The sequence below is a fragment of the Nymphaea colorata genome, chromosome 13 (assembly GCF_008831285.2).
Source record: "Nymphaea colorata isolate Beijing-Zhang1983 chromosome 13, ASM883128v2, whole genome shotgun sequence".
Taxonomy (NCBI): domain Eukaryota; kingdom Viridiplantae; phylum Streptophyta; class Magnoliopsida; order Nymphaeales; family Nymphaeaceae; genus Nymphaea; species Nymphaea colorata.
The window spans coordinates 8659985-8683612 of record NC_045150.1 but is presented as its reverse complement, the minus strand read 5'-3'; the positions used below and the strand labels follow the sequence as shown (position 1 = coordinate 8683612).

Here is a 23628-nt window from a genome sequence, read left to right as displayed (position 1 = left end):
AAGGTGAAAAATGTGATTCGTTAGTTTCAAGTTCCTAATAGAATCTTACATACGCATCTGAAAATGTGATTTTTTATGTTAATTAATCTTCAAGAGTAGAAATAAGATCCACATAGTTAGTTTTATACAAGTTATTGTATAGTTTATTCCCCAAACCGTTGATTCTTTCCTTACCATTTACATCTAAAATCTTCTTCGCGTCGGAGCTAAGTGTTTTCTTTTCTCTATAGTCACTTTCACACTTTCACAATTGTTGTTAGTCCACTTCAATGACATACAACACTAAGGATGAACCCGTCTTTCATTTCGTAAGTAAGAATGAAGTGTCTTGAAAGGCCGTGAATAACAGTTACTTCGATTTTTATATGTATTATTTTTCTAAACTGCAAACAATGAATACACAACAATTAGTTAATGGGTGTGACACTCCTTACTCAGGTCTCAAGGTAGTCTCTTTGAAAATAGAGAAAAGGAGTAGTTTGAGGTACCTCTCCTTACAAAAGAAAAAAAAAGATGAATGAACCTGAAAAAATATAAAGTTAAAGCACGAACTTGGAATATAGTCAACAAATCAGGTCCTTTCAAAAAATCTCTTCATGGTTTCGTAGAGACGTGTCCCATGGCTTACGCCGTTGGAGGAAGACCCCGTCCAAGAGGTATTTCGGCCGTCGAGACGAAAATGCCCTTGAATTCACAAACATTGGGCGGCCTCCCGCCGCTAAGGGGCAGTTTTGACATTTTTCCACAATGGCCGCCGTCTGCCCCTCTTGGTCGCCAACTTTCTACGCGTCTTTGCATTTCGCGCGTGATACTCCCGTCGACCTGGCCGATTAATCGCCGATCTGATTTGGAACGGTTACCGTTTTAAATGGATCGTACTCGTGATCACAGTCGACAACAGGACAATATGTCTGATTGATAGATAGTCCAACGAGAAAACGCCGCTGAATGAGAGAGAACTTTTCCTTCCCCACCCTCACGCAAACGCCTACGCCAACGAACTTTTTTTTCTTGGTTCATGACTTAATAAAGTGATTGCTGAATCTGGCGTTGGTTGGTAGACGGGAAAAAAGTTTAAATTTTCTTTCTTTATTTATTTTTTACTTCGAAAGAAAGAAATATTGGGTTAGGTGGGGGATCCTAGTTCCAAGTATTTAAATAAGAAATTGGTTTAAAGTTTACTCAAGTTTGTTTTTGTTATACCATCAAAACTTGTGCTTGCTTTTGTAAAAGGTTCAAGGTTCAAAAATATTTTTATGTTCCGTTATTACCTAATTGAACTCAAAATTAGATTTGGATGCCACAAATGCAAGATTGGATCCGAGTCTTTACATGTGATAGAGTTTGAAAGTGTTGAAAGCGGGTTTTTGCCGGATTTGATTAGAAAAGGTTAAACCAGATTTACATACAAATGATTGATCAGATTTTGTTTCCTTGAATAAGATCCCCAGTTGAAGCAAACAGGAGATTTTAATATATGGCATCGACCTCAAATCTATAAGTTCAGGTGGAGGGAGGTCCGATCTTAAGTCCATTGGTTGAGATCTTTAAAGGGTGTTTGATAATCTCACATCTGAGGTCCAAGGAGATATGATGTCATCGAGAATCTCAAATCCGCGAACTTAAGGTCAGACTCCCTCCTGTTCGTCCTCAAATATGAGGCTTTGGCTATAAACTGAGGATATCAAATCCTCTTTTTCACATAGTAATAGAATCTGGTGTTTGTTTATAATGTAAGTCTCACATAAAAAATGATTTTAAATCAATCTCGGATTTAAGACCCAAGGCTATCAAACACACCATTTTAGTAATCTCATACCATCAAGGATCTTAGATTCGTAGTAAACAAACACAACCTTGATCAACTAATGAACCACATAACTCAAGTGTGGCGTAAGAGAAACGGCATTACACAAATATTTCTTTAAAGAAGGACTTGGGGAGCTTGGTGGTTAGCCCCACTTCCTTTGTCTTTCACGTGGATTATCTGCTATACAATTTCTTTATATATATATATATATATATATTTGTAATTATTTTCATGATGAGGAAGTACTAAGTATCACAAACTATACGATTCTTGATTGTAAGAAAACTAACCAAAACTAGTTCACTATTTAAAAAAGTCCCAAGATTACACAATTTAAAATGGTATATATCAAATAGTTGTAACAATTATTATTTTGTTACATATGTTTATAATTTGAAAATTGTAAATTTTATTTTTTTTCCTCTTGGGAAACAAAATTTGAAGACGTTTCTTCTTTGAAGAATGAACAATCGTAGAAGCAGCAAGGAAATCTATAAGCACTTATGACCAAACGAAAGAAAGAAAGAACTCAAATTGGCTTTCGTAAGGATTAATTATGATCTTCTTGCTTGTTATTAGACGGGCTCAGTCCAATCCTGTGTCTGCAAGAGCCGGCGCTAGAGAAAGTTCCTGGGCTTGACAAATTCTTAACAGCCTTCAATTAATGGAGCCATGTGTGTGTAAGGATGCCAACAAATCGGATATATTTAATTAAATCCGCGATTACATCGAAATTTGAGTTTGATATCTGGCTGAGATCTGATAAAGATTCGACCCGACATGGATAAACTTGGGTTGCTATGCTAGGTTGGGTTCAAAACCAGTCTCAAAAAATAAGGTTTCAATTTGATCACTAAGTACAAATATGAATCTGATTACATAAAATCTAATTAAGTCGAATAAAATCCAATTAAGTTGAATTTAGATTCAACTTGAATCCCGAGCATTCTCATCTCTAGTTAGAAGGTGAGACATCAGGCCTTTTTACTTTCATAGTTGGGAAACTCACTAATCTGAGTCGCAAGTCGCCAGAGTCGGTTAGGATCAACTATTTATCGAGTCACTAGTTAGGGTTCACCGAGTCAGCTTTATGCAGAGACACTCATATTACTGTTATTTATTTTTAGTCGAAGAACCTGATAGACTTCCCCTCTTTATCTATTTATAGAAAAAATGCACTATAAAATTTATGACCAAACTCAGCGAAGTCGCCGAGTCAACTCTCTAACCCGACGACTCAGTCTTTCGCCAATCCGAGTCATGGGTTTGCCAACTTTGTTTTTATTTTTATTTTTTGTTTTTGTGAAGTTACGTTGCACCTTATTTTTAATGACTGAAAGCGTTATGTGCACCATTCTAGAAATGTAAATATATCAGATTTAGATCGAACATGGCTATCACCACATTTTAATTACAATCCATGTTCACCTAACCAAAATCGGACTCGGACTCAAGTGAAGACAAACAAAAACAAAACAAAAACCAAACAATATGGGGTTCTATCTTCATTTGTCCAAATTTAATTCAATATATTAAACTGTCCTTACCGATCCAAACCTGTGGGAAAAGTGTTACCAGTATCGGTATCAGCACCGTATCAGTTTACTAACCAATATAGTGTATTGGCGGATGAGCACGGACCGGTATCGGATAAGAGAGAGACTTCAAGTCTCGTAGGATCTGCCTAAGCAGAGTGTCTATTCAATTTTTTTTTTCAAGAAAAAAAAAACTTTATTTATTTAACGTTAATGCTAAGTCAGCTTAATTAAAGGAAACTTTTTAATTAAGAAAGACTTTTTGAATGGTTTCCAGCATTTTCAAATACTTTAATGGTGATTTGTCATGAATAGTGGAGAATTTTCAACTCCAATACAACATTTTAAACATAATCATAAAGAGCCCAAAAGTTAGATATCCTTTTACATTTCCCATGTTATGTCTTTAACATGCGAAGACATGTTCACTTATTTTATTAGATGCGTATTTTCTTTATATTATATGGGAATTTTTGGGGTTTCACTGGAGATTCTTCCATTTAATTAGAAGCACTTTTTTTCCATTTAACGTGAAGCACCTTTTTGATCATTTCTTGTTCATAACACATGGTGCTTAGAAGGCAAATGAGTTCATAATACATGTTCTTTTATTAGGAGGCCATAACATACAACCTGTTTCGTTTGTTGACGATGATTGGATCTGGGGTCTCATTTTTCAAAGTTTGTAATTTTTTGTATTGGCCTTCCAAGTTGAAAATTCATCAACTTACTTTTCTCTAGCTGAGTATTTCCTAAAAAAATGGTAAGAAAACAAATAATGATTCGCGAAGTTTGGTCAATCTCAAACCATGAAACAAGAAATTTTAAGTAGTGGCAGCTTAAATAAATTCTGTAAGCATATCGTTTTCTCCGTCAATTGAATTCGGGAAAAAAAATTAATTCCGACGGCACCGGCATATAACTAAATAGAAATTTTGTTGTTTAAAAATTGTAGCCCTCGAAGGTGAATTTCAGAAAAGCTGTAGCCGTTACAGCATAATGCATAAAGGTTAGGACTCTAATTGAAATTTTGTCTAATAAGCAAGGGACGAAGTTGCGCGTAAGCAAAGGGGAAAGGGAAGCCAGCGCATTAGCTAAATGAGCTAAGCTAAGGCGACGCTTTTGCCCGCCGTCCCCACTCTTCCCACCCGCCAGTCCGCCACCAAGAGCACGCCCGATTTTTTGAATTAGGAAGCTCCGAGGAATTCGCAAAAGATCGGCATTGAACTTTTGACAATTCGCCTACAGGACGCCAATGGTGATACAATAATAATATAATGAAGAAGAGATGGCGACGGGGTACTCTCTGAGAGAGAGAGAGAGAGGGGGCTCCGGTGCCTGAGTCAATTCCATTGCGCAACTTCCTTCCTACTTCCTCCACCGCCTCCTTCTAACGGAGCCCTCTCTCTCTCTCTCTCTCACCCGCTGGACCCACCTCGAGAGGTCGTCTATCTCTGTCTGACTGTCTCCCTGCCTTTCTTTCTTGCTCACAATTTTTCCGTTCTTCGCTTCTGGATAGCAATTCCGCTTCGGTAAGAACTTGTTCCCTCCAAAGCTTGTTCATCGTTCTCTGCCTTATCTTCGATCATGGTCATGATCGTTATTGGTTCGTCGTCGTGGAGGTCATCGTCGCGCTTGCAGCCTTTTTCGCTTTTCTGAAGGAAAGGAAGTGAGAAGGATATGCTCCGATTTCTTTGAGTTTGGGTTGATTGGGTTTGATCGTGGTGATCATCGTCGGCGGTTCCTTCTTGCTTTGATCTATAGGCGGAGTCGAATTTTCTGCGTTTTTCGGCACTTGGTTGCTCGATCTCCGTGTTTCTGGTTTTGGTTTTGATGGAAGCTATTGATTGTCGCCGTGAACTTCCTTTTTTTGATTTTTTTGTGGGAATTATGGTCGTAGTAGTTATGTATGAGAAAGAATATACATCTTTTTTTATTTGCTTGATCCGTTCAATTACTCTTACCATGCATGGAGAGTACTTTCTCCATCGTTTCTGAATTATTTCAGGAGCTGCTTTGCTCCATTTCGTTTATGTGGTTCGTGCTTTTCGGAATTATATCCTAGATGCCTTCCTGATTTCTGATTCACTTTTCCTTAAATTAACTTAATTTCGAGATGATGTTTAAGCTTCCTGGTTTCTGCTTCATTTTTGGTTAATTCTTAACTTCATTTCAAGTTTATATATAAAATTTCCTGTACGGTCTCAACTTTATTTTTTTCCCTCCTGCCAATTACATTTCCTTTTCACTGCTTTCGGACAGAGTGCTATAGAAGCACGGCCATGTTCCGATTGTTATTTGTTTTTACCGATTGCGGTTTGCACCATTTGAAATTTGGTGGTTCATTTCCTTCTTCTTCGTTCTTTTTTCTAATTCGTGTTCGCTTACAAAGATATCTCCCGTCTTAGCAAAATTTTATCTTTTGTCATACATTTTTCGGTTCAGTGACCTCTCTCTCTCTCTCTCTCTCTCTCCCCCCGTTATTTCCTTACCTTATCCTCTCAGTTTCACACTACATTTTAAGAGAATTACTTGCAAGCGGAATCTCGCTCTTTTCCTCTTGTTTGTTCTTCGCTTTCTGTACAAGGGCGGACGATTTTTTTATTTTCATCTAACTTTTCTGTTAATAAAACATTTAGTCCTTCTAAGAGTTTTATCTGTCTTCCCAGGTTTAACCCAGAAAATTGAAGAACTTATCGAGTAGGATTTATTTGAAAACAATCAAAACCCATTTCGAATGTATCCTTTATTGTGGAACTTGGTTTCTGATTAACAGAGGACCGCTCAATCCCTTAGTCCATGAGATCGCAGTCACGTGATCAACCACGGAGAATAGAATTTCTTTCTTAATTTAACCGATGATGTTAATGATGAATCAACCTGAAGTTTTGGGATTTTTTTTTTAGCCCTCCGCTTTCTCACTGGCTATTTCATTTGTTTATTTGCAGCATACAATCTAGTTCGTTACGGGAAGTACAAGGCCAAATTTCTGTATAGCTGAAGATCATCCTTTCCTCTATTGAGTTACATTTCTGACTTGCTGAGCTTCAAAACCTGGTCTGGAAAGGTAAAATGCCGGTTAGACAGAAAGAATCAGGGGATCTCCTATTTTATGAAATATAGAACATTTTGAAATTTGAATTCAGGGAACTATCAACTATCTGACTTTCCGGTTAATTTTGACTCGTGCAGCTCAAGGTGACGATGTGTTTTCGGCATCTGAGCCGGTGTTAAATCAGGAGGCCTTCAATTATGAGAGCTTGGCAAATTGAAAATTCCAGAAAGCTGAGCAGTTAGTGAAATTTACCTCATTAGAAGATGAGCAGCCAATGGGACCTTTATGGGTTTCCACTGAGCTGGATCTTTCTTGTGGTTTTCATTTTCCACCTCAAGATCGAACTATGCTACTCATTGAATCCCGAAGGTGTGGAAACTGCATCGTTTCTTTTTTTCCTCCTGTATTTTTTCTTGGCAGAAACTTTTTTATTTTTTTCGCCGCTTTGTCATGGTTCTTGAAATGCTACATGAAAATCAGTGCTCACTGTTACTATGGAATCAGGTGCGGCTTTGTTGGAGTTTCGTGCAAGGGTGGATTCTGACCCTTATGGTGTCTTCTCTAATTGGAACCCCAAGGATAATAGCCCCTGCATGTGGTCGGGAGTTCATTGTCGTGACGGTAAAGTGGAAAAGTTGTAAGTCTTCTGTTCCAAACCTGTCTTTCTTCTTCTCTTTCCTCTCATTCGTGTAGATTCGTGAGGATCCGTCACAGATAGGTCTTTTCTTTCTTGATTCATCATGTCATTGGCCTATTATTCATTGGGAAAGGAATTCATTATTTACTGAACTTTTTATTAGGATTCTTCTAGTGGTCTAGCACCATGGTGGCTTTAAAAGTCAAAGCCTTTTTTCATGAATCTCATGTCATATGAAACTTACGGTATTGAAAACTCGATTTCTAATGGAAAATAGTGGCATATGGAACTATGAAATGATCATGCATATAAATGTAAAGAACGGTGCAGAGTCTGCAGACAATATAAAGGTAATATTATGACACTGATTTTACAGTAGAAACCATGGTCATATAAGGAGATATGTGACAGTATGTGCCATGGGAAAATCTTGTATTAAGATAATGATACGTCAGGCTGTTGCTAATTTTGTTAAGCTCTTACGTCCCAGTATTACTTGTGAATCAGCATTTATGTGAGTGTGCACATCCATGTTTTTGGGCACGTGTTTGTGTGAGTATTCTCTTCTTCCTTATTAGTTATTACATAGACAAGGAAGGTCATCATGATAGAAGAATGTCAGGCCAAACTGCAGCAAGGGAACATTATTGATGTTTTTACCTGTCTCGGGTGCTTGTTTGTTTTTCCGGTTCTTTTTTAGGAGTTTAAAGTATAATATCCAGGCTGTCCTGCCAGAGACAAATGACCTTTTGCAATTTACTATTCCACTTAGTTTCACTGTGGATGAACTCATAGGTCGAGGACATTGAAAGTTAATGTCTCTAGTTAAGTGTTGGCACTTATTTAGGCATTAACGATACTTGTTGAATTGGAAGAGCTTAAGAAAATGTTGCAGCCGGAGCAGTGCATACCTTGAGGAGAAGTTCCTTTGGTGCCTGGAACAGTTGACATACATTTTCCAGTAATTTAATTATTCTGATACTGATTTAGTTTGTTTTATTTTCACATTGTTAAGCTTGTCTGGTGGTGTCAACATTTTGTCATTCCTTAAAGTTTACTGATTTCCCTGGAGTATTAGTCTAATTCCTCGAAAATCTGGAAAACATTACAGTTCATTATTTGCTTCTCAGGTCTCCACCTCAATTTATTGTTAATTGCTGCAGGGATTTAAGTGAATTTGCTCTAGGAGGAATCCTGGCACCTGAGATAGGGAAACTTAGCAACTTAAGATCTCTGTAAGTTCTTCATTTCTCTTTTCCAGTTTGATATTTTAATAAAAAAATTATTTCCATCATGTTGTTTTTGCTTTCTCTCTAGGATGTGTCCTTGATGGCTGCATATGTATGCATATTAGTTGATGTCTGTGGGAAGTAAATAGTAGTACATTATGCTCAGCATTTGCTTAATGCTGGTGTACAGAATAATCTATATTCATTTGACTCTTCTTGATACTCACACTCCACCTAGTCATAACAGTTCCTTTTCGAGACATAAAAAGCTAGGCTAGTAATATAGTGCACATATAGTTATATGCGTATTATATATGACACACCTATGAGTAATGATGATACCTTGTGCAGTCAGGTAACTTTAACACGAGGCTGATTAATGCTATTGTGATTTGTACGAGATGCAAATCTTTGCAACTGTGCACAAAAACAACTGAAATATTGATCATTATGAGTTCATGTGGCAGAAGAAATGAGCCAAGGTCAATATGCATTTAAAGGAGACTGTTAGTTAGAAGTGGAACTGGAAATTGTATGTGTGTGTTGAGGGCAGGCTGTAAAAATTTCACGGAGAACGATTTAGGTTATTTTAAAATAAATTATATATGTTTTGTGGAAATCCAGCCCCAGAAACTTGGATAATAAACAAATTCTTCAGAACATCATCTAAAGGATGAGCTTAATGTTGGTTATTGAACAGATGAAGATATCATAAAAGTAGCAACGGTCTCCAATCTGTATTTCAAAAATAATATCTACTGAAAGTAACAGTGCTCAAAGTCACAACTTTAGGTCATACTTGTTTTGCAAATACCAGCTAATGTCACCGACCTGGATTTAGCATCAAAACTAATTTAGAACAACTTTATGACATGCATCAGTTACTGCTAATCCTTATAAGATTTCTATAATCTGATTATGGTTACATGGGTATGTACTTGGCTAATTATATTTTCTTCTTCTACCTGCACCTAGTTACATCCGTTTATATTTTTGCAGCATCCTCTATAGGAACAATTTCTCAGGGGTCATCCCCAAAGAGATACACACACTTACCAAGCTAGAGCTATTAGACCTGAGGCATAACAACCTGGATGGTCAGATTCCTGCTGAATTCAGAAATTTATTGTCAATGAAGCATGTGTAAGTCTGCTTTTATAATATAATATCCAATCCCTTGTGTTCACTTTTTGTAATTAGGTATCCTGAATTGGTGTCTGTATTGATTCCACTGTAGCCTTCTTTGCAACAATAATTTTGAAGATGGATTACTTCCTGAGCTGAGAAATCTTTGCATAAGATTAGTGGTGCAGTCTAGTCAAGGCTTTCTTGGTAAGTAAATCTTCAATGCTTTTGGATGCCCATTTTTCTGAATGTGAGGCATTGTATCACCTGATTCAGACTGATGGGGCTTGTCTTATTGTTCTGAAGGATCTAGTGAATCATATGCACAGCGACATGTCGAGCACCTTCTTGTTTCTGTAGGCCGCAAACTTCTAGCTGACAAGGATTTGATTTCTTCTAGTGGCGGAACGAATGGAAAAAGTGGCGGTGGCCCGACCACTAAGCCTCCTTCGGGGTCACCTTTTGGTGCTAAAATTCTCCCTTCTCCTTCCAGTACACCTCCAGTTTCTCCATCTCCACCACCTTCTTCATCTCCTAGAACACCTCCAATTGCTGAACCTGCATCACCTTCTACTGCTTCTCCTAGCACTACATCTAAAGGGCCACAAGTTAAGTGGATTTATGCTATTATTGTTGCTTCTGCTGTGGCTGTTGTTATGGTCGCCAGTATTGCACTGCTTTTTATGTGCCGAAGTCGAGGTGTGGCTGCAATTGGGCCTTTTAAGACTGGACTAAGTGGTCAGTTACAGAAGGCATTTGTGACAGGTAAACTAGTACGTGGAAAACTTCTTGTTTGTTCATGTTCAGTATCTGTATACTTGGTGGACATTCCTCTGATTTTGGTTCTTGGTTTCGCAATAGATATATAATACCATTACAGAAATTTTAGTGTTTTTCCACAGGATTAAGCTTTATCATCTATGTCACATGGGTACTTTGTTTGACTGAGGTATCCTTGTCGACAAGGGTACGACATGGGTATGGGTACGGGTATGGGTACGCCCTTGGACACGGCCCAGACACGGTCAAACCAGTGACCAAGTCCATTTTTGTCAACTAATTAGGTTTTCTTTTAAACCATCATGTTTATACAATGGAAATGAAGAGCCCTTGTATAGACACTAAAGGGCTGTTGATGTTCTATGTGGTCTAACTCCACCTATTCAGCAGGGATTTCGGGCGATTGGCAATTTTCCAGCAACTTAATTTTCTTTACTAGAACTTTCTAAACCTTATTTTGTCATATATATATATACATATATATATACATATATATATATATATATATATACATATATATATATATATATACATATATATATATATATATATATATACATACATATATATATATATATATATACATACATATATATATATATATATATATATATACATACATATATATATATATATATATATACATACATATATATATATATATATATATATATATACATACATATATATATATATATATATATATATATATATATATATATATATATATATATATATATATATATATATATATACATATACACACACACATATAGATGTAGGTATGTATGTGTGTGTGTTCGGCCATGTCCTCATACCCATTAAAAGTGCCGCGCACACCTACCTGTACCAGAACTTGTACTGGCACCCGTACCCGCACCTGTGTGACATAGTTTATCATCCTTTTGCCCTTTTTTATTTTTGTTAGTGGTGGGAGTGTGATGGCAGAATATCAAGATGTTTTTTCCTATTCATAGTCTGGTTTGAACTTGAATATTTGGAAATAAGTTGAGTTTGTGCTACCTTGTACTTACAATAAAAGAGAGCCTTGATACAAGGGGCACCGATTTTGCTAATAAAATTGGTTATTTGTCACTCTTCTGTTTTGTTAAATATGTTTGTTTTATATATTTAATTATGTATTTCTTGTTAGATTTATACTTCTGTATAGGGCTGTTCTAGAACAATTACATCCCTTGCTTTTGTGTTAGCCAAGTTTGATCTTGTGTTGCCACTTTTTTATTAAAAAACACGATCATTTCCTGTTTCAACCTGACTTTTTCTCTCTTTTATTTTAATCTTGCTATTGTTTTGTTTAGTGAAAAATATTGTATATTGTATTATCTTATTTCTTGATACGTGATACGTCAGCAAATTTGTTTGTGATTCTTACCCACTAAACAGAATGTCGCTCCCCTTTTTTTCCTTTCTCCTTCTCAAATGCACACTTGGTCTTCATTGCAGGTGCACCTAAGCTCAATAGACCAGAAGTGCAAGCTGCTTGTGAAGATTTTAGCAATATCATCGGTACTTTGGCTGATTGCACAATATATAAAGGGACCCTCTCTAGTGGAGTTGAAATAGCTGTAACATGCCCTACAGCTACATATTCTAAAGACTGGTCAAGATGTTCTGAGTTTTACTTCCGGAAAAAGGTATGGATCAGTCAAATTACTAATGCAGTCAAACTCAATGTTCTTTAACCATTTATTACTTATGCTGGGTTGGCATCACATGCAGATTGACACATTGTCTCGCCTGAACCACAAGAACTTTGTCAATCTTCTTGGTTATTGTATTGACGAGCAGCCTTTTACTAGAATAATGGTCTTTGAATATGCTCCAAATGGGACCCTTTATGAACATTTACATGGTGAGTATCACTCATTGACATTCATGAGTTCAGACTTCAGAGGGGTTTGCATGATCTTGAGGGGTCACTTGATCAACCCTACTTCACTCATTTGAATTGGGTCCGTGATTTTGTGTTGTTGCTTGAAGGGAAAAGCAAAAATTGTTGATGTTCTTCTTATTCATCTGAGTGCCCTCTTTTCAGTTAAGGAAGCTGAGGCCTTGGATTGGAGTACAAGAATGAGGATTGTCATGGGAGTGGCTTATTGCTTACAGTTTATGCATGACCTAAGTCCGCCAATAGCTCATCCTAGTCTATATTCAAAATTTATTTATCTAACAGATGATTTCGCTGCTAAGGTATGTGAAGAGTTATTTTTCTGTTATGCTTGTTTGTAATTTTATTGGAACTCAAATTCAGTTGTTGTACTACTCTTGTTTATATTTTTATTGGAACTGAAAGCATATCATATATTTTTGGTATTCTTCAGCTGGCAGATTTTGGTTATGGAGAGGAAACAACGGAGAAGATGAAGGACTGTGGTGATAATGATTTGCATCAAATGGACTGGCCTTATGATAATCTGGAGAGCAACATTTACAACTTTGGAGTTCTTTTGTTGGAAATCATTTCTGGAAAGCTTCCTTATTCACCAGAACAAGGATTTATTGTTAATTGGGTAATGTGTCTGAAAGTGCATTTTTGTTTCTCTATATTTCTCTCTAGACTTGCAATGGAGTTGACAAGGAACTAGTTATGTTTTACCATTTTCAAAAACTAAGCATTTTCAACTCGACAAAGAGCTAGTAGGTTTTACAATTTATAAAATGAAGCAATTTTTCTCTTTCAAGGGTTGGTCTTTTTGTGTTTTGTCTGCTATGTTGCCAAACCTTGCATTTGTTCTAGTGCGATCATATCTGTCGGTGGCTGGAACTTTTATCTTTATTTGCTTTTCCATTTTCTTGCTCTATTTTTTGTATTTTTCAAGCCCTTTTATTGTTTGATGTACATGTTTCAGGCCGTTGATTACTTGACTGATAAGGATAGTATTGGATACATGATTGACCCAACATTGAAGTCCTTCAAAAACAACGAGCTAGACATCATCTGTGAAGTCATTCAACTATGCATTCATCCTGATGCTAAACAAAGACCAACAATCAAGGAGATAACTACGAAATTGAAGTCAGTCATGGATATCTCACCTGATGCTGCGACACCAAAGCTTTCTCCCCTTTGGTGGGCAGAGCTCCAGATACTTTCAGCATAAGCAAGTTAATGTTGGGTTGCTTAGGCTTGTTCATGAATCACGTCTTCTGAGATTTTATTCTGCCTTTTGTACATGTTTCTCTTATTCATTAGCATCTTACCGTTTTTTTTTTCTTTTTTGGAGAAAATGTTTACATCAGTCCTTCATTCACTATCACAGCAAACTTGACCATGATTTCTTCTTCTTCTTCTTCTTCTTCTTCTTCTTCTTTTTCTTCTTCTCTCTCTTTCTCTCTTTTTCTTTTTTACCGAAATGAATTGAGTACGGATGATCTGAAATGGGGTTAAGTGGCCGCCTTATACTGAAGGTTGTTCATAAGAGACTTAGACAAGAAGTGAACTCTATGTATGTGTGATCTTTCTTTCTTTTTCCTTTGTAAATTGTACCATGCAAGTTCCTGGCTAAGTGCAAGGCTACTGTATGTTCTTCACCTCTCTCTCTCTCTCTCTCTCTCTCCCAACACACACACACCCACAATATCTGGGTGCTGATCCATATCCTGGAGCATTAAGAATGTTGTTGATTTTGATTTCTTTGCATATGAAGAATTGGTACTGTTAAACCGTCATCAGTCAATGACGATAGGCGATGACCATGATAAAAAACGGAAGGCATGTGCGGATCGTAATGAAACAAGCAAGGACCAAAATACCAAACATAGGTCGACGGTAATAAAGCTCCAAATTAAAACAGGCCACATATTATTGACGATGATAGTGCTAAATCTGTTCGTAGAAAGCCTTGCCATCAAATGCAATTATTCAAATCCTCAACAGATCCCTGTAAACCCTCAACAGGCATGGAACTTCTTTGGGTATTAGTGGAAAGTTCATTCATGATGATCATCATCGTGATCGAGAGAGAGGTTTTTATACACCGAACCTTTATACATCAATTGTTCTGAGCTCTTTTGTTGTTCTCTTCTTTCTCTGATATAGTAATCAGAGCCGGGCATCATTGGTACCACGAAGGATGTTAGAAATATATCAAGCAAAAGCAAGGGATGTGGCCCAATTATAGATTCTTAAGAACCTATGCAACCCTGACCCTATGAAATCCATACTCTCAACCCCAAATTCTCCTTGTCATCCACCGCGTCGTCGGTCGCTATATAGGGACGAGTCTCGTCGCCATCATGGACCAGCACCCTTCCAAGAACTCACTTATGTGGCTCGCCGGCTGGTGGCCATCCACGGCGTTCTACCTGCTCTACGGTCGGCATGTGACTCAACGCAACGACCTACTGCCGGGCGTGAACACCAGCAGCCTGGCCTCTCTCTCGCCTGCGCAGCTGGAGCAGGTGGACGAGCTGCAAAGGAAAACGATCATGGAAGAGGAGATCACGGAAAAGATGCGAGAAGCTGCAAGAGAGGATCGCCGACCACCCGTTTGTTGAATTGGCCTGCAAAGAGGAGGAGGAAGTTGAGGCCGAGAACGCTGCGGTGGAGACGATGGGGGAAGGGCTGGAGCAGGGGCTGGAGATGGCGGACGGGCTGCGGCTCAGGACTCTGAGTGGGGTTGTCGAGGTCCTACCGACCCTGCAGTGTGTGGAGTTCTTGACCGGTGCGGCCGCACTGCATCTGCGCGTGCATCATTGTGAGGAGAAGAGAGACAGGCAGGGCGAAAACGGCATAAGGGATCAAGATAAGGAGAACACCGACCTAAATTGAGAAGACTAACATCACCATGACTGCTGCCATCACCAACTACACCAAAGAAGAAGGAAAAGAAAGTGACGTACGGCTAGACTTGAAGGCAGGATCAGGCGAATAAGAATCACTCCAACAGATTGGTTTTCAACACTCATCGTTCACCATGGTAGATCAACGTCTATACGCAGAATTCGTTGCAATGTCTTGACATTAAGCTCAGATTCGACTTCTGTGGATGAGAATTTTATATATTAGTTGTTTGTGCGACGAGGAATTGTCGTTTAGTTCTTGAAAACTTGCATAACTACTGCTGATCCTACAAAAAATCCATGGCTTGATTTTTCCCTTCAATTGTCTGAAACAAAGGTATTGGCTGATACCGTTTGGAACTGTATAGGTTGAAGCATTGAGATCCTCAGACGGCAATGAGAACATTGGCAGCTGATACAAGCAAAACCAGGACCTCTCGAAGATATGTTCTGGGTCAAGATGAGGATAGCCCTCATAATAGAAATATGCATATTTAAAAAGAAGCCACTAAACATTTTGCTTTAGGGCGACTTTGGTTCACCTGGCATTCTTTGCGTTGGCCATAGAATGCCTTTGGTTTACATCCCCCTTGAAACACAGTCAGATTTCTTGAATTGACAATTCTTAATGCAGAAAAGAAAACAAGTCAGATTAAGCCTCACGCTTTTAGCCTGGTAAATTTATGTCGGAATAGGGACCCTCCATAACTTTTCCATGATTATGATTGAAATGCACCGTCCTTAAAGAATCTTAGTGGCTCATCAAGTGTTTGTTTTTTTTTTCTCTCCTGCGGTCAAGAGACGTAGTCACTAGCTTAAGGTTATATTTTATAAAAGACTCCGGAATGTAACAGTGCTGTAAAAAATATGCTTACAAATCTTGGAATCTGCAGCTTTTCTGCAACAATATTGTAAATCAGTATCTTGCATACTAAGGTTAGCCTAAGGTTCAGATCCCAGTTGTATGCTTTCTGTCTTCAACTGCTTTTAGGATTCCAGATGTGATTTCCTTGGATTTCTAGGGCCCCTGCCACATATGTATGAATTTGGTATCAAGTGATGTTTTCCTGCTCAAGATTTGAAGCTAATGTCTCCTTTTTTACATGGACCTGAGTCTATATTAGAAGTTGGCGAACACATGCCCAAACCCATCAAGTGTTTGACCCCCCTACAATAATATTCTTCTAACTCTGAAATTAGTAGTAATGGCGCTCATATCTATTTGGCTCTAATATTTGAGGTATCCTTATTCCTTTTGCAAATTAAGATAGGGCGGTTAATTAGAATCAGATTTTAGTGTTTTAAGTATCGATCTTTTGCTCAAGTAATGAGTCCTTGGCCTGGTCAACATAAAAGAAAAATTTGAAAGGTTAAAGACAAATTCTCAGATAGGCTTTCTTATGCATTTTCAGAAAGGATGCATCTCAAGCTCTTCTCCTTTTTCTTTCTTTTCCTTATTTTTATTGTTAATATGATCATTATTGTTATGATTGCTATTATAGTAATGAGGCTTGTAGATAGGAGTTCTAGTTTCAACATATGCAAACATATTTTTCTAGCCTGGCTCTGACTAAAAGTTTTTATGTGGGTGTGGATGTTTCTGTGATGTACATGCTGCTTTCATGACTAAATCTAGTAACAGACTTCGATCAAACATTGGCAGTGAGCAAATATGAACCAAGTCACAAAATTATGAACTCTATGAAAGCACGACAAAAACTGACGCAGAAGCCCTTTTGTTGTAGTTGCAGCACCATAAAACATGCACCTTCTGTAACTTAATTTTAACAATACAGTGCTCCATGTCAAGGGTAGTAAACAATTATCTTCCCAACTACAAATTCATCTGAAAATTCCATATAAATTGCTCTGATTAAGCAAGTGATCCTACATATATCACTAAACAATCATATTCAAGAATACAAATTCATCGCAAAATTCCCTTTCCTCGCGCGCCGTAGTCCTCCGGCCTTCCTTCTTTCCAACTTGCTCAACGACAGCAACAGTTGCAGACAACAAACCGAAAAAGAGAACACATACAATGGGTATCAATCTCACCTTGTTATCGTTCCACTTGAAGAAAATTAAAGAAATAAAAGGAAGAACAAATGGGTAATCACCTTTCTTTAATAAGCTTGAAGAGGCGTGTTTTCACAAGCCAAGCCAAGATAGACTAAGGCTCCCAGTATTCCTATCGGAAAGAACAAAATCACCGCCGGTGGCGGTGGCAATGGTGGAAGAATTACAGGGAGTACAAGCGTACATGTTATGATGCCTGCCAAGGCCACCACATACAGGAATACTCCAACACCGAGGACCATCTTTTCCTGCCTTTCTAGCTAGGACGCTGCCGACTCCCCACCTTTAAGAAACTTTCAGTCACCGTTTCACTGACGGCCTTACATGAGAATGAGAATGGGTTGCCTGACATCAGGGTGGCGTACGTAATAACTATGCACATGAAAGAAAAATTACAATATGAAGTATTTTGCAAATTTAAAAAATAAAAAATATATTTTTTAGCTAATTTTACTTAATATCAACTTTTTGTGGAGATTTTTTTTTTACCTGATATGAGACGCAGTTACATGCACCGTTGTGCTCAGTGCATAGCTTTGGCAAAAAATCTGTCCGTTGGCCAATTAATTGTACGTGTCATGCATATGAGACTTATGTATAGTTAACCCACGCTTTTATGATATTTCATCAAATGAAATATCATGATTAAGACCATGTGTATAAAACAGATTTTGATAAAAATGATCAACCATATTAATCACATCTATATGTAACGCCAACTTCAAACAGTTATGGTGCTAATTCAAAGTCCTGCAAAGAATGCCTATTCTGGCTTCCACAACTCAACTCGAGAGATGATCTAGATAGGCACAAGCAGCTCATACATGCCAATATTCTCATCCATAACAGAAGAATTGAGTGACGCATTAAAATGCGGCCGTGTGTTTGCGTGTATGTCATGCGAGAGCGCTCAAGAAAGGCCTTTTGCTTGTCTGTTTCCCATTTCTCCATCGGGAAATGCAGCCACCATTCTCGACCACTTGTCATGTCAGGTCATTTGCATGCCCGACACTCTCTTCCTAATTCCGAAAGGTGCATGAAAAGAGAGACCTTCCTTCTATTTTTACTTTATTTTGGTTGACATCTTAAAAAGTTTGTCTGTATTTTTTTTTTTATCGTTTGGTAGTTGGAAGGCTTACAAATTTAACTAATGAACATGCACTAATATTTGGGACAACCAATGGACAAATTCATCAAACATTCATAGTGTGTCATAGTACTCATAGTGGGTCATAGTGTGTCTCAACTGCCAAACGGCTTCTAAAGAGCTATTTGGTAACAATAATAGTTTGTTATTATTACAGATTCAACATAGTCGGTCCCAACATCATTGTTACAAAATCAGTCTCTTGGAGGTAAAATCTTTCATTAAAATTAGGTTCAGGAAACATCCAATTTTGACAAAATCTGGCTTTGTAAAAGCGATATTGATGAAAAACCAAGTTCAATGCATGCCACTCAAACAAATAAATCAAAATTTCAGGGTCTACGGCTGCATGTATTGGTGCCTGGTGAGAACCCCTAATGTATATCATCTAAGACACTATTCCTATCCATCAATGGCAAAAAAGGCCCGGGTTAGATGCCTATGCCACTCAAATCAGTGGCTGGCACCCATCTACCAGCCATTGACCCAAGCCGCTGCATAATACTCAATGAGCAAAAGGATAACAGATTGGAGAATCTGTGTCCACGACTAAACCCCTGGGATTTTGATCAAAGTTATTTGCTGCTCTCTTCTGCAGAAATGTAGTTATTATTTCCGCAATAACATCAAATAATCAGGAGAGAGAGGGTCAGCTTGACAGAGACCGCGTTTCATCTCATGAAATTGACCAACCACACCATTTACCTGAAGTGCAAATGATGTTGACTTAATGCAGATCATTATCCACCAGATCCAATCTCGAGAAAAACCCAAGGGCAACCAGAGAAGCTTGGAGAAAACTCCATTTTACTCTATTGTAAGCCTTGGTAACATCCAATTTGATACATAATGAATCCCTGTTTGAATTGTCCATAGAATGAACAAGTTCGTGGGTAGGTATCACATTATTGGAACATAGTCTATTCCAATCCCACAATTCTAGCAAGGCACCATTTCATACGCTCAGCTAGTGGTTTAGAAATAATTTTGTAAATCAATTGCATGATGCGATAGGACGAAATTGACGAATGTTAGTGACTCCATAGTTTATATCAAGACGGAAAAAAATCAAGGGTTATTCGTTATAAGGAGACCTTTCATAGGGTGCAATTCCGAAAGGTGGTCAATTGACCCCACAAACTCTGCAAAAGTGAACTCGATTTTCATATATTAATTGATGGATCATCAATAATTTCGGAGACTTAACTCCACTTTCTTCTTCAAAATCGCTTTCAATGCAAATGCAGGCAAAACTGGTGCGAAAGATTCCTCCCGTAGGAACATCAAGCTTAAGGAGATCCCCATGCAGGCTATCTGTCTACAATTTGAAAAACTCTTCATTCCAGTAGATCGGTTGTAGCCTTGGAGGCAATACCCATAGAAGGGCCTTGATTTCAAGTGACTTAAGTTTGATGATCGAGTTCCTTCATTGAGTTAGAAGCAATTAAAGCAATCTTGGGCCTCAATTGCTGTTGTTGACAATCTGCATGCAAAACATATTGAAATCAATTGTCATCACATGAATGAAAAAGTCTAGAAGAACAAGGAGATCCAAACACCGTTTACTAAGCAAAAGTTAGTTCGTCGATGCGTTCAATAAAAGTTAGCACAAAGATCCATCGGTGACACTTTTTCTTACTTAATATATATGAAAGGTTTTAAACCTGCTAAACTGTAATCGTTGCACTGTTGGGGAGTATCAGTTGTTAAAATCCTTTATGTTGCTGCAATGCTTGTTGTCTTGCTTGTGTTCATGGATTATGAGACTTTCCTAGCTGTTTAAGAGTTAGTGAAAATGGTGCCACCCATCAATCTATTAGATGTCTACTGGAAACTCATAAATTTTGTTCTACTTGTTCCAAAATCTCTGTATTGCGCATTTTTCTGCTGGACAAAAGAGAACGGTGTGCTCAAAGTCTATGGTGCAAGTAAGCACGTCCGAGCGTATGCATTTCTAAAAGGCAATAAACATTTGGTTGTTTTCAAATTTATCATGGGAAACTCAATACGTTGAACCTGGCAACTTTCTTTCTACTTTAAACTACTTTAGTCATTTCAAGTTTCCAAATCCTTTGCTTTCAATATACCTGAAGGCCTGAAGCAGTAAAATTAGGAGAGAATAATTTTTGGTTGAAGAGCATTAATGGTCACCTAATTTTAGATCATTCAAAAAAAACTTATGTTTGAGAGGTACCAATACGTGATAAATGGGAACCAATAAAAAAATAAATTGGATTCTGTGCGTCTTATGCTGCCATACATGTTTCCCCCATACGGTTGGAATCTTGTCCCAGTATCGGATCGGCCAGTTGCCAGCATGTGACTCGGGCGAGTCAGTATCCCGTGGATTTTAGTTCTAGATGCAGGCTTGTTTCAAGATTGCACAATGATAGCAACTGACACACTGGCCTAGGCCGGAGTGGGATCTCGAAGCGCCAAGCCAACTGGTTACTTGCTACCCTTATGCATGAAAAATTATATACGGAGTTATATACAGACCAAAATACTCCTGAGTAAATAAAAAAGAGAGTCTTTTTATCAAGACAAGAGATATTACGAAAAAAAACTACAAGTCCAAAAAGTATATTTTTTAATAAAAAATTCTAAAATTATCCACTGGTGCACACAATTCGATGTCGTCGAACCCCCTCACAGCATCATACATGGGTCCTTTAGTTCATCGATGGACAAAGCTGGTTACATGCACAGTGTGATACATACTTCATAAGAGTAGACTCCTAGGAGTGAGCTAGGGCAAAGCTGGTTACATGCACATGTTCGTACACCTTGCACAGGTTCATGTGTGTGACACGTACCTCATATGAGTAGACCCCTAAGAGTGAGCTAGGGCAAAGCTGGTTACATGCACATGTCCCTGCACCGTGCACATGCTCATGTGTGTGAGCGAGATAGGGAGACACATATCATACACCAGGGGCTGGGCTGAGCACGGTGCAACCTAGCCACCTCTCTCCCCTTTGGAATGGACCATGGTTCTTCCACGTCATCCTTCGGTGCGCTGGGGGCACCTGCCTTATGAGAGGGGAGATTGAGGTCCCTCGCTGATCCTGTCTGATTCCTTTTAAAAAGTTGGAAAATGTCATGAACATCGCACAGTGTGCATGAGTGCATGAAAAATTGGTGCAAAAGGAAATACCTAAAATACCCATATTAAAATAATAAAAAGAAGCTTTTGAAAAGGTAAATGAGGATTTAAAAAGTAAAAATGTCTAAAATGTTCAGCCCTTCATAAAAAATTTCAACACAACCTGCATTACAATGCAGAGGGCCAGTTCGCTTTTCTGCGGCCACCTTCGTATAGAAGGAAACAGGAACAAATTTACCAAATAAGTTTTTTATTATACAAAAGAAATCCCCTCAATGGGTAACATTAATGCTTAATCCACAGGCTCTTTTCCCAGAATCTGCACTAACGTCCAACTTCATGGTACTTACAGACAGATTTTTTATACAATTACGCGGAGAAACTCTTGTGTGTGTATATATGTATATATATATCATCCACTTAAACCAATGATCACAGCAATAGTAGACATAAACCACAGGCGAAACCAGCTAAAGCCCACGAACAATTGGACGTAAATGAAGTATGCTGGACTAAGCAAAGCAAGGAAAGAGGGAAGGAGGAGGCAACCCCTAACGCACACGATTTCTAATTAGGAAAAGTAGACGGACAACATATGAGCATCGATTCTTCTTCTTTCACTCACTCTCTTCCGCGCTGATGATCTCTCCTCATGCCCCACTCGTGAATACGAGAGTGAAGTTGCTTGGCAGCAATGAGGAAGTCGACAGCCTGACGAGGGGTCAAGATCTGCTCCACCAGCTCCTTCAATGCGTTGAACCTCAGCATGTCTGCCTCCACCATTACGTGGCCCAGAGACCTCGCATGCCTATCGATCAGGGAATCAAGATCGCTCTCAGAGATATCCACCTTCTCGCTCGCCACCAAAGCCATGGGCTGGTCGGAAACTTCTTCCTGCAACCTGACCATCTTCTTGGTCAGCCTGTCTTCCTCGGCCACAGTCCTGCACTGGAACTCACTCACCCGGGTCAACTGTTCGCAGCTGAGCTCCCCGAGCGCACCGATTCTCAGCCCCTCCAGGTGTTCCTGCAGACGTGACTCGACTTCGTGGCCGCAGATGGCATAAAGCAACCGGAAATACTGCGTGGGCCGGCATCCGCCGAGCCAGAGGTGCGCATTCTCGAAGGTGCTGTTCCATTTGGGAGCAAAAAGAGCTGGGGCGTCCGCCTTGGCCCCCTCCGCCCTTTTGACTATGTAGTCGTGGTAGTGCGAGAGGGACTTGGTGATGAGGCCGACCAGGGTTTGGTCGTCTGGGAACGATGGGTTTATGGCGGAACGGAGCTCATGGAGGTCTGCTTGTTGCTGAGAAATCCAAGCATGGTAATCAACACATAAGGTCCGATCGTCTATTGACATGATGAAGAGGATGAGGATGAAGGAGATGAAGATGAAGATGATAGAAACAGCCAGGTGGAATGGAGGATCAGGTAAAACCAGTGATATGCATTTATAGAGCGAGAAAAGGTTCCTTGGGCGGCGAGTGTCGACGACTTCTTCTCTATAGGAACAACTGCAGACTCTTTTGTGCTTTTGGAGTTTTCTTTGTAACTAGTGAACACTTGTCTTCTTGCATAGCCGCTCAGTGGCTGCTGGTGACTTTAGTCAGAGTTTATCTATTACGAACAACGGCATGACTAACAATAGGAAGAGCCGGGACTGCCTTGATCAGGTGATCGGCTGATCACAGACTGCCTTCAAGATTTAGGACCAACACTAACACTAAGTCCTTGTTCAAAAAACACCACCCATTCTGGGAATCAATTATCAAGCCAAACTAAAGAACAAATTAAAATACATTTTTTTTATTATTTGTTGGATATTACTAGGTGTAAGATTGTGACGGCTTTCCTCTATATATGTTAGAAAGTTCGACATATATATATACATTACCATTTTCCATTTTTTAAGTTCATTTGTAACATTATTGCCACATGGGCAATTGACGTTTACTTGTTATTGAAAATTTTAAAAAAATCTTTAAAATAAAATAGATAAAATAAATGAGAAAACAATAAGACAACAAAAACAATAAATGAAAATTAGGAAATGGAATCACATAGTCTAACATTTAAAAACATGAAAAAAATGCCTAAAATAACACGAAAAACGCTTTTTCATGCTTAATTTTATAATGCTTATTTTTTAGTATATGTGCAATTATATCTTTGTTATTTGTAAAAGCATTTATGATCAAATCTTTTACTAACCGCCTTTGACATCCGGTGGTTTAATAAGCAGCACTGCATGCCAGGAAACTCATAGAGGGACTGCATGAGCGTAAAGGCTCTATGTCTCATCCAAAAATCCAACACAGAAAAGGTA

The 23628-nt window shown here is 38.6% G+C and overlaps 2 protein-coding genes across 2 annotated transcripts; one reads left to right on the top strand and one right to left on the bottom strand.

The window, feature by feature from the left end:
- Positions 1-4640: 4640 nt before the first annotated feature.
- LOC116266832 (protein MALE DISCOVERER 2-like) lies at positions 4641-13473 on the top strand. The gene is made up of 13 exons (XM_031648248.2): positions 4641-4877; positions 6294-6412; positions 6538-6769; positions 6905-7037; positions 8201-8272; positions 9266-9409; positions 9504-9598; positions 9698-10156; positions 11636-11826; positions 11912-12044; positions 12228-12382; positions 12514-12702; positions 13042-13473. Exons 3-13 carry the CDS (start codon positions 6664-6666, stop codon positions 13291-13293), a joined length of 1929 nt encoding a protein of 642 aa, XP_031504108.1. The 5' UTR covers positions 4641-4877; positions 6294-6412; positions 6538-6663; the 3' UTR covers positions 13294-13473.
- Positions 13474-21686: 8213 nt separating this feature from the next.
- On the bottom strand, positions 21687-22699 carry LOC116267208 (protein DOG1-like 1). Its single transcript, XM_031648815.1, has one exon. The coding sequence runs from the start codon at positions 22660-22662 to the stop codon at positions 21928-21930; it is 735 nt and encodes a 244-aa protein (XP_031504675.1). The 5' UTR covers positions 22663-22699; the 3' UTR covers positions 21687-21927.
- Positions 22700-23628: the final 929 nt, after the last annotated feature.

What these genes read in the sequence shown, in the direction of transcription:
- LOC116266832 (XM_031648248.2), top strand. Translation starts at nt 6,664, where the DNA reads ATGAGCAGCCAATGGGACCTTTATGGGTTTCCACTGAGCTGGATCTTT. An exon ending in CTACTCATTGAATCCCGAAG is followed by an intron (nt 6,770 to 6,904) that starts GTGTGGAAACTG and finishes CTATGGAATCAG; the next exon opens with GTGCGGCTTTGTTGGAGTTT. An exon ending in CTTAGCAACTTAAGATCTCT is followed by an intron (nt 8,273 to 9,265) that starts GTAAGTTCTTCA and finishes ATATTTTTGCAG; the next exon opens with CATCCTCTATAGGAACAATT.
- LOC116267208 (XM_031648815.1), bottom strand. Translation starts at nt 22,662, where the DNA reads ATGTCAATAGACGATCGGACCTTATGTGTTGATTACCATGCTTGGATT.